General features: G+C 42.3%; 1 protein-coding gene across 1 annotated transcript; it reads left to right on the top strand.

Annotated features, from left to right (window-relative positions):
* Positions 1-724: 724 nt before the first annotated feature.
* CKMT2 (creatine kinase, mitochondrial 2) lies at positions 725-16,739 on the top strand. Its single transcript, XM_071731302.1, has 9 exons — positions 725-876; positions 2,230-2,428; positions 3,672-3,767; positions 4,498-4,719; positions 8,208-8,293; positions 10,696-10,819; positions 12,191-12,325; positions 12,681-12,806; positions 16,505-16,739. The coding sequence occupies exons 1-9, from the start codon at positions 725-727 to the stop codon at positions 16,622-16,624; spliced, it is 1,260 nt and encodes a 419-aa protein (XP_071587403.1). The 3' UTR covers positions 16,625-16,739.

The following is a 16,739-nucleotide window of genomic DNA, read 5'->3' on the forward strand; positions in this document are numbered from 1 at the left end:
GTGAGGTGTTTTATAAATCTATGAGCACTGGGGTGAAAAGCTGCCCACTTTTGTTTTGATGATTGCTCCCACTACCTCCATTTGATGGAATACGTTCAGATATTGTAGAAGGCAGTGGAGAGTTGATCTCTATTCTCATGTCTCAAGACACTGAGGATTTTTAGGTCCCTAATGTATCACCCTTCCCATGCTGTCAGCCACATGATGAGTTCAAGCCTACCCCAGCTTGTATGGAAGAAAAGGCATAAAGTGCTTACCAGGTCAAGCCACTATAGAAAAGACACAAGAGTTTCTGTAGGTGATAGCACTGAAAGGAAAAACCCAGCTAATGAACATCCTACCACATGTCAACATACTTCACCTTTAGGCCATTGAAAAAACGTCTCTATGTAATGTGTTATTGCTTCAAAGCAAGCTAAAGGATTCAATTGTGGCCTTGGAGTCACTGAAGCAATTGAAATACTCTGGGTGTTGGGATTAGAATTGTGTGCTCAACACAGCACTAAAAAAAATCAACTAGGTTACAGGCATATAAATAATACACATACTCAATAACCATTTTTCTGAACGCTATGTAAGCACAAGCCGGCAATAGAAATAAATTCCTCCTATCAGAAGGATAGGATTTAAAAAACGAGGGTTTACTTGTCTTTCCCATTGTATGAGGGCTTATGGGTTGACCCTGGTGTGTCTCCTCCTGCAGGCATCGTATCCTCGGGGAGGAATGGCTGGCACCTTCTGCCGTCTCCTGGCTGGCCGTGCAACCACTGCACTCTTTGCGGCCGCGGGCACGGGGGTGCTCACCACTGGGTACCTGCTCAACCAGCAAAATGTGAACGCTGCTGTTCATGAAAAAAGGAAACTCTTCCCTCCAAGGTAAGGACTTGGGTTTGGGCAGTTGGCTGAGCACAGCACCCCGGCAGCTGGACCAGGAGAAAGGTGAAGATTTTGGAGGAAGAAGATCCTTAGCAAAGCTGCAGAGTCCTCGTGTGTCTGTCCATGGGCTGTGTGACCTGAGAAACAGGACCCTTTATTAATCACCTCAGCATTAGGTAGCATCAACCACGTCCTTCGAGACCAGAGAGCAGGGATGTGAGATAGTAGCAACACTCAAAAAAAAAACAAAAAAAAAAAACCAAACACCAAAAAAACCAATTGCCAATGACAAGAACACTAAAATCTTTAAATTTTAGGCATAGCACTATATTAGTCCTTATTTTATCTCATTAGCTATAAAATGCTTTACTATCGAACTGGCTGAGTGTACAGACTTTACCATTAGGAAATGTGAAAATATTTCCAAAATGCAAGTAGTAAATAAATCTCCCATACAACTGCTGTTCCCTATATACCCCTAATTCTGTCCAGACTGGCTGGTTGATGGTTAGAAATTAATTACAAACCTTCTTCACAATAGACTGACTTTTTTGGCCCCACTTAAAAAAAACAACAAACAAACTAACAAGATACCAAAACACAAACAAAACAAAAAAGCAACTCAGGCTCTGACAGACCATTTTTCATTTGCTTGTTTGTTTTTAAGCAGTGAATTGTTTCCTAATAAAAAGATATTATTATAGAAATAAGAGAGCTGTGCATAAAGAAAATCACTAACAGTACAAGGTAGATGTTTTGTGACTCAGCTGCAAATATGCGTAGCTAAAGAGCTTCAGGATCTTTATTTTCCCTGTCTTGGTACACCATGCAGCTTCCTGTAAATAATAAAGCCATTAAAGCAAACTGAGATATTGTAGAAGAATGAGCTTCACAGCTGACATAGATCAGACAGTTCCAGTGATGTTCACTAAGTCGTGTCCACTGGGCTCAGAATTCCAATGAATTAAACTTCATTCCCTTCCCACATGAAGAAAAAAAATAGTACAGCTCTTTTATTTCTGGGGGAAAAAAAAATCTCAGCAGAGATTTAATGGGGCTTAGTACACTTCCATAGCTCGCTGGGATTCATTTTCCTGATGGCCTTGAATAGCAGAGAGATGCAATTGCCAATCTGCTGGGGGGTCCTGCTGGCATGAAACATGGGGTATTCTCAGTGACCTGCATCTTCCTCCAGCCTAAAATGCAATGCAGCACATAAACCACGAACTAATTAAACTTTTAAACCACACTGCATTCGCTGTATCTCACGATCCCTTTAATTGATTCATGAATTAGAAAGGATTGCTCTTCAAAGGGGCCACATTCATTATTTGGGATTCTTCTTCTCTTCAGTGCTGACTATCCTGATCTCCGCAAACACAACAACTGCATGGCTGAGTGCCTCACTCCAGGCATCTACTCCAGGCTGAGGGACAAGATGACTCCCAATGGCTACACCCTGGATCAGTGCATCCAAACCGGGGTTGACAATCCTGGCCATCCTTTCATTAAAACTGTGGGCATGGTCGCAGGTGATGAAGAATCCTATGAGGTAAGACATTTCCACAATACTCTTGCATTTGGTTCAGTTTTTGTGGTATTGCTCACAAGAGCTCTTTGGATGAAGACAGAGTCCTGGTAGGGTATGTGCTTCCACAAAAAAATTGTATCCCACAGAGTACATAAGAGGCAAGCCATGTGCATAAAGATGTTTTTTTCCCTACTCTTCCACATTAGGAAACACATGAACATGAGGTGTTACCACAGGTGCCCTCTCTGCTGCAATTGAAGTTAATAAAATGTACCTGCTCGGGAGCAGCTGCTACCTGCCTCCAGCGGCTGCCCTCCTTCCTACGACTAAACTTAGTTTATGGCAAAGCTATGCAACCCTGAGACACACAAAATGAAGGTAATGTGGAAATTACATTGTGGAACAGCAGAGGCAGAAGTGAAACAAAAAATGTCTTCTGGGAAGTGCCATACATTATTCAGCCACAGCTTTTAGGTCATGATGAAAGTTGAAGACAGCATTAGGATGGGCAGGTTTATTTAACTCTGGAATGAGGAGAAGAGAAAAAGAGATAAAAATCCTTATTTGTATTGACCTCTGTGGTCGGCTTCTTTCAGTCCACCATACAATGGTACCTTTTACTACACAGTCTCCTAACAACATAACAAACACTGGGCTGCTGAGGATGGACTGGGACATCTGGCATTCTGTACTATCAGCTCCTGCTTGGTTTATTCATTTAGATGTGCTCCTCACCTGCATGAAGGTGTGCTTGTGATTAGTGCTGACACACCTGAGCCAACTGACTCTAATGAGGGCTAGGATCCCATGGCAGTGAAGACATAGGGTACTCCTGCATGACCTAAAAACAAGAGGCAAGGTGTTAGGGACTCTGACTGTGTGTCCTGAAACCTAACCTGGTTGCCACCACATCCTGTACTTGTCTGTGGTAACGAGACTAAGCTTATAACTAATCACAGAATTGCCAAATCATGAATGATTTGTGTTGGAAGGGAGATTATAAATTATCTGGTTCCAATATCCCTTAACTAAATAAGGTGTAACTACACCTTCCATTTATTGTGAAGATGAGCAACTGCTGCAGAGCACTTTTTAGATCAAAATCACCCCTCTTTTTGTATTTACTCTGTCTGCATTTGCAAAGCCCCTTTCACATCTGTCACCCAGGAGCCTGTGCCAGGGGACTTCTCATGTGGCTGAAGCTGATGCATTTAAGTGTTTCTGTCATGGTGCAGACTCTTTCTAGATTCTCTTGACTCTGTAGGTGTTTGCTGAGATTTTTGATCCTGTCATTAAATCGAGACATAATGGCTATGATCCACGGACAATGAAGCACCACACTGACCTGGATGCATCCAAGGTAAGGTTGAAATAGAATAATGAGGCAATCAAGGTTCAGGGCTGCTTCTTACAGCAATGATACTGTATGAAACATTAATTTTCTTTTTCCTGGTCCAACTCCAAAGATAGTTATTTTCCAGTCAAGGACAGTGGGATGCCAATCATGGCCCTAATTGTAACATAGCTCCATCTTTACCTTGCTCCTAGCAGAGGAGTCCATCCCAACTGGACCAAGGATTTGGGCCACAGTCACCTTTCATGAACTGCCAGATAGCCTTGTGTCTTAAGGGCTGGAGTGAAAGCAGGAGCTGATTCCACTATGCCTACATACATGTAATCACACCTCCAATTACTCTGTGATTTAACAACTTCTTGGGCTTTTCTTTTTCAAAGGAACTTCTGTACCTGGCTCTAGCCTCCTGCTTCAGCCCATATCCATATTTCCAATAACCACACAGATTCCCTCAAAATTTGGGATAAAGGACTAGCTGGTTACACTGCCACATTGATCCAGCCAAAGAAACTTGTTGTTCCTAAAAACACTGTGGTGTCTGAGACTCTGAGGAGAACCCAGTATCCCAAGTATTTGAGATCTCATCAAAATTGATCTGAGATCATCAAAGATGATTTGATGAGATTTCTCCTCAAAGATGCCCCTCTTTTTGAGCAATGGGATTTATTGTTCTTTTTAGTAGTGGAGTGCAACACGGGGGCACTATGTGTGAACTCATGAAACATTCTCCCTCCAGATCACCCATGGTCAGTTTGACGAGCGCTATGTCCTCTCGTCACGGGTGAGGACCGGTCGCAGCATCCGGGGCCTCAGCCTTCCTCCTGCCTGCACCAGGGCAGAGAGGAGAGAGGTGGAAAATGTGGTGGTCACTGCTCTTTCTGGGCTGAAAGGAGACCTCTCTGGAAAGTACTACAGCCTGACTACTATGACCGAGAGGGAGCAGCAGCAGCTTATTGATGTAAGTACTGGTGCTGATGTAAGGAGGTGTTGACACCACCTTCATTTTACCTTAGTCTTTGTCTTTTCTTAGGGTACATGCTTTCCTGTGTAGCTAAGGAGGATAATCACAGCATTAACCCAACAATTAATGGTCTGACAATACTGTTAATGTAAAGACAAATCATCCAGGATCTATATTATGGTTAAGTACATAACTGCAGGTCAGAAAGTGGAGTTATGTTCCAGACAGAAATATCTGTGTCAAACAAAATATACATGCCTTCTGCCACCTTTTTGGACAAATAATCAAATATATTTAGGACTTTTTCAAGGTCATTTCCTTGAGTGAAGATTGGTATTTTCTATATTAATAATCATTCTAACTAAAAATCTCATTGCACTGAGATAAGCATTAGGTATTATCTGTATTCTAGATAGTCAGCTTTGACTGTAATTTCTTTATGTCAAAGCTACAGTAATTCCAGTTTCCCCAAAATGGCTGTAGCCAGTAGCATCCAGGAAGCCTTTTTCCAGGTGCCCTGGAACTTCAACCTTAAACTGTATTTAAGGACTTGAAGGATGAGGCCCATTACAAGAGTTTTCGTTGTCACTCAGATAGGAACGTGAGTATTTTTATCATGGACTTTGTCACAGCATGTGACATCAAACAAACCAACAATGTGCATGTTAAAGATCCAAAGAATGGCTGTATCCTGTTAGCAATATTCCTGACACGTTTATTCGTAACAGCAACCAAAAGAGAGCTGATGAAGTAACATAACTATTTATAATCCAGGCACTAGGTGTCACAGCCAGGATTAACCAGGAGTTAAGAATTTATATAAGGTCAGTAACGTTTTTAATTGAACGTCCTTGGTGATATATTTATTGACAAGGTGTTGATGACAGAGCTTTCTTCTTCAAAAACTTATGGCACTTGGCTTGGTTAAATATACCCTGCGGTGGATAAAAAAATTGTCTGGATAGTTGGGCTGAAAGAGTGGTAGTGAATGGAACTAAATCTGGCCGGTGACCTGGTCACAAGTGGTGTCCCCCAGGGTTCAGTGCTGGGGCCTCTTCTCTTTAATCTCTTCATGATTTGGATGAGGGGATTGAGTGTGCCCTCAGTAAATTTGCAGATGACACCAAACCAGGTGGCTGTGTGGATCTGCTGGAGGGTAGGGAAGCCTTACAGTGGGACTTAGACAGGTTGGGCCAATGGGCCAAGGTTAATTGTATGAGGTTTAATGAGGCCAAATGCCAGGTCTTGCACCTGGGTCATAACAACCCCATGGTGAGCTACAGACCTGGGGAAGTGTGGTTAGAGAGCTGGAAGTTGGAAAGGGACCTGGGGGTATTGGTTGACAGTCGACTTAATCTGAGTCAGCAGTGTCTGCAGGTGGCCAAGAAGGCCAATGGCATCCTGGCTTGTATTGGGAACACTTTGGCCAGCAGGAACAGGGAGGTGATCATCCCTCTGTACTCAGCTCTGGTGAGGTTGTATCTTGAGTCCTGTGTTCTGTTCTGGGCACCTCACTATAGGAGGGACACAGAAGTGCTGGAGGGTCCAGAGAAGGGCAACAAAGCTCATTAAGGGCCTGGAGCACAAATCCTGTGGGGAGTGGCTGAGGGAGATGGGGGTGTTTGGTCTGGAGAAGAGGAGGCTGAGAGGAGACCATAAAGCTCCCTACAACTCCCTCAAGGGAGGTTGGAGTGAGGAGGGAAACAGCCTCTGCTCCTGAGTGAACTGTGATAGAACCAGAGGAAATGTATGAAAGCAATGCCAGGTGAGGTTTAGGCTGAATGTTAGGAAATATTTTTTCACTGAGAGGCATTGGAATCGCCCAGGACAGTGGTGGAGTCACCATCCCTGGAGATATTTTAAAAGCATTTGGACCTGGTCCTTAAGGACATAGTTTAGTTGTTAACTTATGGTGTTGGTCAAAGGTTGGACTGGATGATCTGGATGATCTCTTCCAACCTAAAAAATTCTGTGATTCTGTGACCTATTGTAGGTTTTATTTCATTGCTGTTTTCCAGCAGGAGAGAGCAGATGTCAAAATAGGAATGTGGAGAATATAATCCTTTCATGATTTAAGGCTAAGTCCTTTGGGAAGTGGAAAAGACTCTACTGATTCATATTTTTATCTTGTTTTGTTTGCCTTTATTGTAATGCAAGCTTAATGAAATCAGGGCATTGAATGCTTCAAGCTCAGGTCCCATCTGTAATTTGTACCATTGATTGCCTCCTCCAGACCTTAAACCTCTGTGGTACCCAGCTGGCAGCCAACCATTAACAAGCACCATTAGATCTCAGTAAGATGAAACCAGTGTTAGATGAGTGGCATTGAGCACGGAAGATATTTGGTAATTTACAGATTTGGGCCATATGTACACAAAGAAGACTAATAGTGCACATCTGTTTTCTTGCAAGAGGGACATTTTTTCTTTCAAAAAAAAAAGTAGAGTGCAGCAAGCTGAGGAAGGAAAGCTTGTGTCCATATAATGAGCAAAGAGAATCCCATACCTTTTCTTTTTACTTGGTTGGGGTTCTGCATGCATCATGTCCGTCAGGGTATTAAAAGATGAATACCCAAAACTCCATAAAAAGGGGAAAGAAAACTTGTCTGACTTGTCATATTTGCCAACTTGTCTGACATGTCTTATTTTTTCTAAACAGCTACCCTCACTATTCTTAATTAAGCTCTAGCTTACAAAACCCAACAAACCCCCACTCTCAAACCCCCCACACAACATGTGATATGTCTGTGTTTGAGGAATTAAGAACTAATAATTTTTCAGCACACATGAAAACCAAGTACTTATTTGCTTTTGGAAAAAAACCCCAACAGCCCAGTTATTAAAAAAATATAAATTATCCGAAATGTGGCAAGTGGGTAGCACAGCAAATGTTACATTTATTAAATCAGAAATAGCATCTCTGTTAAGAAGCAGAACAAGTCTGTGACTCAAAAGGTCAAACATGGCACTGATTTAATTCCTACCTTGACTTCATGAGTGCGGGAGAAATAACTTTTCAGAAATAGTATTTTTTATTTTTTTTTTCCCAATCTTTAAGAACTTGTTGCCTTCTACCTTGGAATATGAATGTTTGCAGAAAATATCTGGTGCAAGCAGTCAGGTCCCTCCAGAATACCCTTTGATTCCCACTTCCCATTCCTCCCTACATTTGAAAAATATCTTTGGCAAAACATGGCCATATTGCCAATGACAGTGAGCCTCAAGAAAACTGTCTGGACAAAGTGCTTTTAGTTTTCAGAAGAAAGAACCAGATTCACAAGGTGTACTAAGTGATTCACTTGCATTGATTGCCTTCACATAAAAAGTATTGGAATTGTTCTGCTTCCTTAATAAACTTGAATTTTGTTGGTAATTTTTGTTTGTTTCTTTGTTTGGTTTTTTGTTGTTTGGTTGGGGTTCTTTTGTTTGTTTGTTTTGTCTCATTTTCTCTCTCTCTTATTGTCTGTGTCCCTTTTCTGTGTCTAGGATCATTTTCTCTTTGATAAGCCAGTGTCCCCTTTGCTAACATGTGCTGGGATGGCACGTGACTGGCCAGATGCCAGAGGAATCTGGTATGTTGTGTGACATGCAGAAGCTTGTGTCATGTTTTAAGGATTGTATTACAAAACTCTTTGCTTGTCCTAACCTTGTAGCCTCTCTGTACCCGTACTGATAGCATGTTCAGCTTTCTTTAAAAAAATATTTTCTTGCTTAATTAAAAAAAAAAAAAAGACCAAAAAACCCCAAATGAAATCCAGACATAGGCAACAGAATGTCTAAGACCTTTATATTCAAGAAGACATCACTAATATAATCCACACAACACAGCATCACAGGCTTCCCTCCTTTAAACTTTTACTCTCATTTTTTATTTCTTTTTAGATAAAACTTTGATTTGGGAAAGAGCCCATGAGTTGCCATGCAGCTGGCAGAGCTGAGATTACAAAAGCAGCTTTAACACCAGTCTGTAGCCATGCTGTCACCTAGGAATCACAGGCCACACAGCTGCAGGACATGGCATTGCATATTCCTGTCCCCTTTCTGCCAAAAGACAGAGTGTTACTTAAATTCCCAGATCTGAAAGTAACCTTTTCTTTCCCAATGAACTAGACAAGAAGTTGAATTTCCTGTTTTGGTCTAGGTCTGTTTGTACTGTCACAACACCCCTGATGTATTTTGTGGACACATACCGTATTTTCTGCAGAGAAAAAGGGATAATAGCTCTCAGATCAGTGCACAAACCTTCCTAGATGAAGGCAGCTGTCCAGCAAATAATGTCTGCATCCATCCTGGTATACTTCTAGGCATTACCAAATGCTATAATTCTCAAAAATCAGGATAAAAAGGATTCTGAGGAACAACTGAGCCTATGTCCTTGCCCTAGGCAGGTTCAGGACTTTCAGAGATGATGGCACTTTATGCAGTATCTGTCAGTGCTGGCTCATGTTCAGAAGCATAGCCAGTATTGCTGTGATGAGCTAAACCTGATTTCTGCCAGGGTGCAGGCACACTGAAACCTGATCACCTTTGAAAACAGACGACCTGCTGTAAGATTTATTTTTATTTCCACAAGCTCCCTGGTCCTCATATAAATCTGAGCAAGAGGAAAAGGATAAAGCTGAGGCATGACATTCATTCTTTCTGCAAACAAACAGAAATAAAAACAAGATGGTTACGATCCAGCTATCTCCTTAATAAAACAGATCTGGGTTTTGGGTTTTTTTACATGTGAAATACCAGACAGAATGGAAAAAAAATGCTATTGAAAAGTATATCAACCAGCTACATTTGCAAAGCCTGCCTTCCTCTTGTGATAAATTCTTGTCAGAAAGAGCACACATTGAGGGAAATAATTTTGCTTAAAATGATTGCAATCCTGTCCTTGCTGTGGGCTTTGGGACATCAACCTCACCTTTGGTAATGGCAAAGTTTAAACACGCTCAGCATGGCTTCCTGAGGTGGTCCTTAAAGCAATGGGGGAGCCTGAGTTAATCAAAGGGAGGCCCGAGTCAGGCCAACTCCAGACTGTCTGTAAAACCTCTCCTGTACATTTGTAGGTGACTGAAGCCAAGCTAAACAGACCCCTGGGTGACTGTGGTGTATGGGTACAGAATGTTGACACCTGCTCAGTGCTGCATTGGCAAATTCCAAGTGCAAAAAGAAGGAGGTGCAGTAAAAGACCAGGAGAAACTCATGTACTTGGTGAACTTGAACTTTTAAATTTCATGTGTATCAAATGTGGTAATATTCCACTGTCTCTATGAATGAGTCTGATCTCATCAATCACCTTCTACATGCTGTAGTAGACAACAGAGAAAGTGGAGAAAAGCAAGGAAAAGTGGCCTCTGGTCTGGCCCAGTCCTTATTAAACCTAGTGATAACTGATTTGTTCAAACCAAGAGTGAAAACTCCAGGGATTTTCACCTTGACTGACAAGCCAGCATCAGTCATGGGCTGTTCAGAAGCAATGTGCAGCTGCTTGGACATGTAACCTGATGGATGTGGCAATCCCGTGCTACCAAGAGATAAAGAGGCCATGGGGATTTGATTTAGGGGAGAATATGATTAAGTGAGGGCATATTGCTTGCCCCCCAGCAGCATGTAAATGTCTGGGATTTTTCCTGGCTTCACATTTTGCTAAGGACAATGGAAACCATCCCTGCTGAGAGAGGATGCAGAGCTTGGCTTCTCCCTTTGCTGCACCTCCCAGCTGTGCTCATGCTCTAGAACAACACGAATTTCCTTGCTCAGCATCACAGCAGCATGATGTGATCAGAAACCCATGTAAAGCTATTGGCATGAGGATACAACAGTCAAAGCAGCTCAAATCCCTAAATCTGCAGAACAATATTATTTTTCTGTGCTTAACCTCTACACAGCCCTGAAAGACTGTGATAAAGCTAAGGATACTGAAAACTCTTCCTCAGGGCTTTTCTTTTTAAAGATATCCTTTTTTTTCCCCCTTCTCAACCAGGCATAACAACGACAAGACTTTCCTCATCTGGATTAATGAAGAAGACCACACCAGGGTGATCTCCATGGAGAAGGGTGGCAATATGAAAAGGGTGTTTGAAAGATTTTGTCGTGGTTTAAAAGAGGTATTATCTCAATTAATTTATTATTCCTCTTTATTGTTGGGCTGTTGTCAGCACTGCTTACTGTGGCTCATACTGAACTGATATATCAGGGAGCAAGAAAATGAAGTAACACCAATACACACAGCAACCCACACAAATGCAGTTAAAGAAGAGAATACAGGCAAATAGCTAGATGAGTTGAAGGGAAAAATCAAATGTCTTTGCAGCTTTTCCATTAAGATCATAAGCATAGGCTGGCAAAAGAAATACCCCCTTTTTGCCATTTTCTGCCTGAAGGCTGTAAGAATTCATAAATTAAGCATTTTATTTGGGTTAGGTGATTTCCTTGAATGAAGAATTTATTTGGCCCAGTTCTTGTCCCTGATGCTAAGAGCAGAGTGGATGCTGCTGGGATTGTGCACAGGACTCAGAGCTTAGGACCCCTTCGTTCACTGTCATTTTTTGGGAGATATTGGGTTTTCTGATTAAAATGATAAAAACTGATAGCCCAGGCCCCTGGCATCACTGTTAATAAAGACAAAAAAAGCCTTCTGAGTTGTTGTGTGGCTTACAATTGTTTTGTCAAGCCAGTCCAGGTATAGCTGCAAGTTGTCTCCAGTCCAGTGCAGCTCTGGCACTGAAAAGGTTGCTTTAATAGAGAAAGAGCTTTTGGATCACAGAAGTCTAGGGAGTGTAAATGAGCTAACAGAGTACCAGCCTACCTGAAGGTCAATAGACCCTTGTGATTTTTCTGGGGTTAATTATTTCATTCTCCATTCTAGATCTGTTAGAGTAAATCTAGAGATCTACTCATGGAAAGCATTCTACACAATCTATTTCATCTCCTTATCAGGAAAGTGTGGCTGCTAATACTCGGCATTTAGAAGTCATGTGCCCTCCTCAGAGAGTCATGGCATCACCTTGAAAATTACAGAAAACTCAGCTTCAGCACCTTTTGTTTGTTTCATAGCATTTCAGTCCTTTAGGCTTGTGTGTCACAAAATTGCTCCAAAAACACCAAGGTCAGAAAGGCCTGGCAAAAACCATAATTCTTAAAGTACATCCTTATGGGCTAAGGTTGTAGCAAACCACCATGAAAGGGGGCTTTGCAATAATGTGACAAGAGTCTGCAAGCTAGGGACTGTGAGAATGAAGAAGAAGTTATTGTAACATGGACAGTGGGTTTTCATCCTTGATGAGTGCAAACATTTCTATCAGATCCAAACCACACTGTATTATAGTGTAAATTTATGGAGCTCCACTGGTGTCAGCAATGTTCACATGGTGACAAGAATCTCAGCCATATGCAGACATCTTAAAACAAAACCTTTTTATGCTGCTCTTTTATTTTCACTCAGGTTTTGTTTTGATTTGGTTTTTTTTCTATCACAGGTGGAAAGATTAATTAAAGAAAGGGGATGGGAATTCATGTGGAATGAGCGTCTTGGATATGTTCTGACCTGTCCTTCCAACCTGGGAACTGGTTTACGTGCTGGAGTCCATGTCAAGCTTCCCAAGCTTAGCAAGGTACATAAATCATTGATCAATCCAGTGACACAAGTCAGCTCTTCTGATCTGTACAGGAACAAATTAAAAATGACAACTTACAGTGATTGCACATTAGCATGATGGATGTGTAACAAGGTCCCAGGGATAATGCATGACTAATCAAGCATAATTTTATTCTGCAAATCATTGTATTTGTTATGGATATTAATCTACTCAAGCCACCAAGACAGACTGTAATCCAAGGACTGAGAAAACTATCCATCTCAGCTTGTCTTTCTGGAGATGTTATCAAATCACAGATAACAGCACTGCAACAACACAGCACAGTAGGCGAAGTAAAAGGCAATAAACTCAAACCTATTTCTTCTGATAGGATCCCAGGTTTCCAAAAATCCTGGAGAACCTGCGTCTGCAAAAGCGTGGCACTGGTGGAGTGGACACAGCAGCTGTAGCAGACGTGTACGACATCTCCAACCTGGACCGCATGGGCCGCTCAGAGGTAACCTGTTCTTTTTCCCCTTGCTTTTAGCTCAGGTCTGTACTGATATGAGTCAGTTTCCCTCTAGCTGGGTTCACCCTGCTGACCTCAGTGTTCAGCACTGAGTTCAGTCCTGCTGAATCTGGTCCAGTGGAAATGCTTACTCAAATAAACATTTTCAATGGGCATGAAGTCCTTGGAAAATATTCCTGTCACTGCAATGTAAAAAAACCCAATCCTGAACAAGCTACACTTGTTTCTACCATGTGCTAAGGATCCACACTGAGATCACACAGGTGCTGAGAAAATTTGGTATCAGACATCCCTCAGGACGATGTTTCTCAGCTGTCAAACCTGCCTGCCCAATATGAGACCAATAGCTGGTGGTCTCTGCAATGCCCGTGAGACATGTTGTACGGTGGGTACTGAATTAGCTGCTACACACAGGGTAATACCTGCTGTACCTGCTGTAGTATGCTGGGGAAAGAAGGAGTCATTGAGTCCTAACCCACCTGGGAATCAGGAGCTAAAAGGTTTGAAGTGTTTTATTTATTCCTTTTAGTATTGGGAGTCATGCACTTTCTCCAGTTAGACAGCAGGTCAAGGCCAGTCCTTTCACTCAAAAGTAAATCAGAAAGAGCTAGGGCCATCTTCACAAGTCCTTTGTGGCACTGAACTGAGGATGCAGAAGACCTAGGCTGAAATCAGAGAAAAAAATATAATTGTCAGCTCTGAGTTGTGCTACATGCTACAATGACAGAAGTTAATTGCAGACATTTGTTAGGAGATATTTTGGTTTGAATGAATATTTGTTGTGCCAAAGAGTGGAAATGACCCAACAGACTGGTAGTGTTGCTGCTCTCCTGGGAGTCTTGGGTCCCAGACCTCATTCCAGTCTCGTATTTCAGTATTTTACAAAGCAGAACATCTCCTAAGAGCAAATCTACTGGAGAATGGGTAAGAAACAGCCATGTCAATGAGCTGCAGCCTCTTCCCACTAGCTCCGCCTCAGCCCAGCCCTTAATCCAGGTTCCAGGCTCCAAGTCCTGTGGGACCACCTCTGATTTCCTTACCTCACAACAACCAAGGCTGTCTTCACCCTTGGCTGAATCAGGAAAAAATAAGACAAAAAATTGCCTTGCAGGCCCCCCCAAGTCCAGCGATTCAAGCACTCTGCTAGTAGACAGGGAACAGAGCTTCAAACCTTCTGCCAACCATGTCCTTCATCCCCTTGGTGCATTTGGTCTCAGATATGGTAAACCAGGCAGACCCTGGTGGGACTGATGTCTCCTGAGGTCCCTTTTGCTTCACGTGCAATAAATGATTTGGGCTCAGATGCCAGCCTGCTTGCATGTCAGGATTTGAAGGGCTGCCTGTTTATCCAGCCCAAAATTTTGATTACCTTGGGGGTTTTGCTGCCCAGTTTAAACTTGTTTGTGGAGAAAAGCATGCTGTCAAGGTGTGTTTATCCACACCACCACTGAGGGGCTTTGGCAGCTTAGATACAGATGCAGTTTGGTGCTGCTGTTGCAGTGCAACACCCAAGTTCAGCCTTCAACCTCTTGGTAGGTGTTCATGACACAGATACAACCTTGTGACCATGCACCCAGGTTACAACCAGATTCAAAGAGGCTGACAGCCAGCCAGCTGGCTTCTCTGCCTCACTCACCTTGGATTTTCTGCAGCTGGGATACAGCCAAGTCAGGGCTTCTTTGCTTTCTTATCTGAACACACCCTTGACAGTCTTCACAGCCACAGCTTGTTTGTACAGGGCTTTGGAATTTTTAAATGTTAGAGTTCGATGTAGGCAGCTATATTCCTTTGTATCTAAACTGAAATAAAGAGGAATCAAAAGCTATTAAACTCTACTATTTGCAATAACAGAACATGATGAAGACATTTATTAATACCTGAGACATTATGTGTGCTTTACACTAGAATACCACTAGTAATACAGAAAGATTACACAGCATCATTAACTAATACATGTTATGACAGATAGCCTAAGCCTAAAAATTTTTGCTTATTTGAAGACTTCCAATGAAGTCAGTGATTTGTTGTATGGGATGGATTCAAAAGACTGTCAACAGATAAGACAATCCTTAGCTTCAAGACTTCGAAATCTAAATAAGACAAGACAAACTCAAGGGGACAGAAATGTTTTATTATAAGACACATTTTTTTTCAGTACACAATAAGAAAGAATCCATTATGTGGTAAATGTGTTTGTAGAACTGAATTATGTTCCCAAATGTGCACGATAAAATTGTTTGTATTTTTGCTTTGTTTCAGTTACCGGTCAATGCAAACTTAATATGAAATTCCTTTTCTCCTGGAGGCAGCAAATTCAGACCTCTGATTTCCCAACACAGCTGGTCTGCAAAAGACAATAAAATAAACTGCTAAGCCACTGAAATGCTTTACAGTGAAAAAAGTCCCTCGAAAATCAGCTACTGTCACAATAAAGAGACAATGGGATTTAGTCTTCACATTTGGTGTTAACAGACTAGTCATTAAAGGTTGTTAATGAACCATTTCATGAAAACTAAGAAAAATCAGTGCTATAGCTTGCTGGCTAACAATGCCACAGGGCCTGTGGTCCTCTCATGCCACCACCTGTGGAGAAAGTCTGCTGGGGACAAGGCACCTTTTATTCCACAGCAATTGAGAACAGTTATAAAGGCACCACTACCCCCTGCCATATAAAACTACAAATTTTGGTGCTGCTCTTGCAGTGGAGCTAATCCCACCCCTGGCAGTTTATATCAAGAGCTGCAAACAAAGGAGTGAGGATGGTGTAGAGCCAGCATGACTTTAGAGTATGTCTGCTTTGGACATGTGGGTCCTGGGCTCAGCAAAACCACCTCAGCAAAGTCAGCATGCTAGGCAGAACGAATTGGATGATCACAGCAGGGTTCACGGTCATCTTCAGGGGAACATTTGGTCCTGACCCACTCCTGTGAAGAAGTAGAAGACCTCAGTGTGACAAGCTTCCTCAGGCAGTCTAAATGTCTGCGGGCAAGCAGGTGGTCCTGACATCCTCTCAGTCACAACCATGTCAAGGACTCACACCCTGTGCCTCCATCAGCACTAGGGGTGTGTGAACCCGGGCTATGACCCTCTGTCTTCCTTTCCTGGCACCACCATACCAGTTAGTTTCCATCTGACTGTGCTCACAGAAATGCTGCTGCAAGCACAGGAGCTGGGAAGACAGCTGCTGCTTCAGCTAGAGATGCCCAGTGATGTTGAGCCTTGACACCACTGCTGTTTTGGTTTCTTTCTCCTTGTACATAAGAGTGGGAAACACAACAGACAGGCACCCTGCCTCTGCTGGGCATTATTTCCCAAAAAATATCTGGGGAATGTCCTCCACCTTCATGGCAGTCACAACTTGTGCCTAAACATTTTATATAAGGATTTTATTTGTTTGCTTTGTTCCTACAGGAATATAGTAGAAGCAGAATTTGGCAGAAGCCTAGGGGCATATCTGAGAGCTTCTGGTGGCCCAAATTCAGGGCTATCAGGAGAAGGGAAATACTGTGGGTTTCCTCTGGACCAGCATGACTCATAATTCCTGTGGCACAGGGTGATCTCTAAGGCTTGACTTTGTTACTTTCATTGTTACATGCTGTTGTTGCAGTACAAGACAGTTTTCCCTTCCCTTGTTAACAGTATTATATAAAACTTCTATTCCTACTATTTTCTACTTCTTGTTGCAGGTGGAGCTAGTCCAGATTGTCATTGATGGGGTCAACTACCTAGTTGACTGCGAGAAGAGACTGGAAAGAGGTCAAGACATCAAAGTGCCACCACCACTGCCCCAATTTGGCAGGAAGTGATCTTGCTGCTGATGGTGGCAAGTGATGGCAAATACGGTGGCCATTCTGACAGAAGGGCACCTCTGTATATCTCTGTATAAATATCTTGTGTAATAAAACACTACCTGATAACTGA

This window comes from Heliangelus exortis, chromosome Z (assembly GCF_036169615.1).
Source record: "Heliangelus exortis chromosome Z, bHelExo1.hap1, whole genome shotgun sequence".
Classification (NCBI taxonomy): Eukaryota; Metazoa; Chordata; class Aves; order Apodiformes; family Trochilidae; genus Heliangelus; species Heliangelus exortis.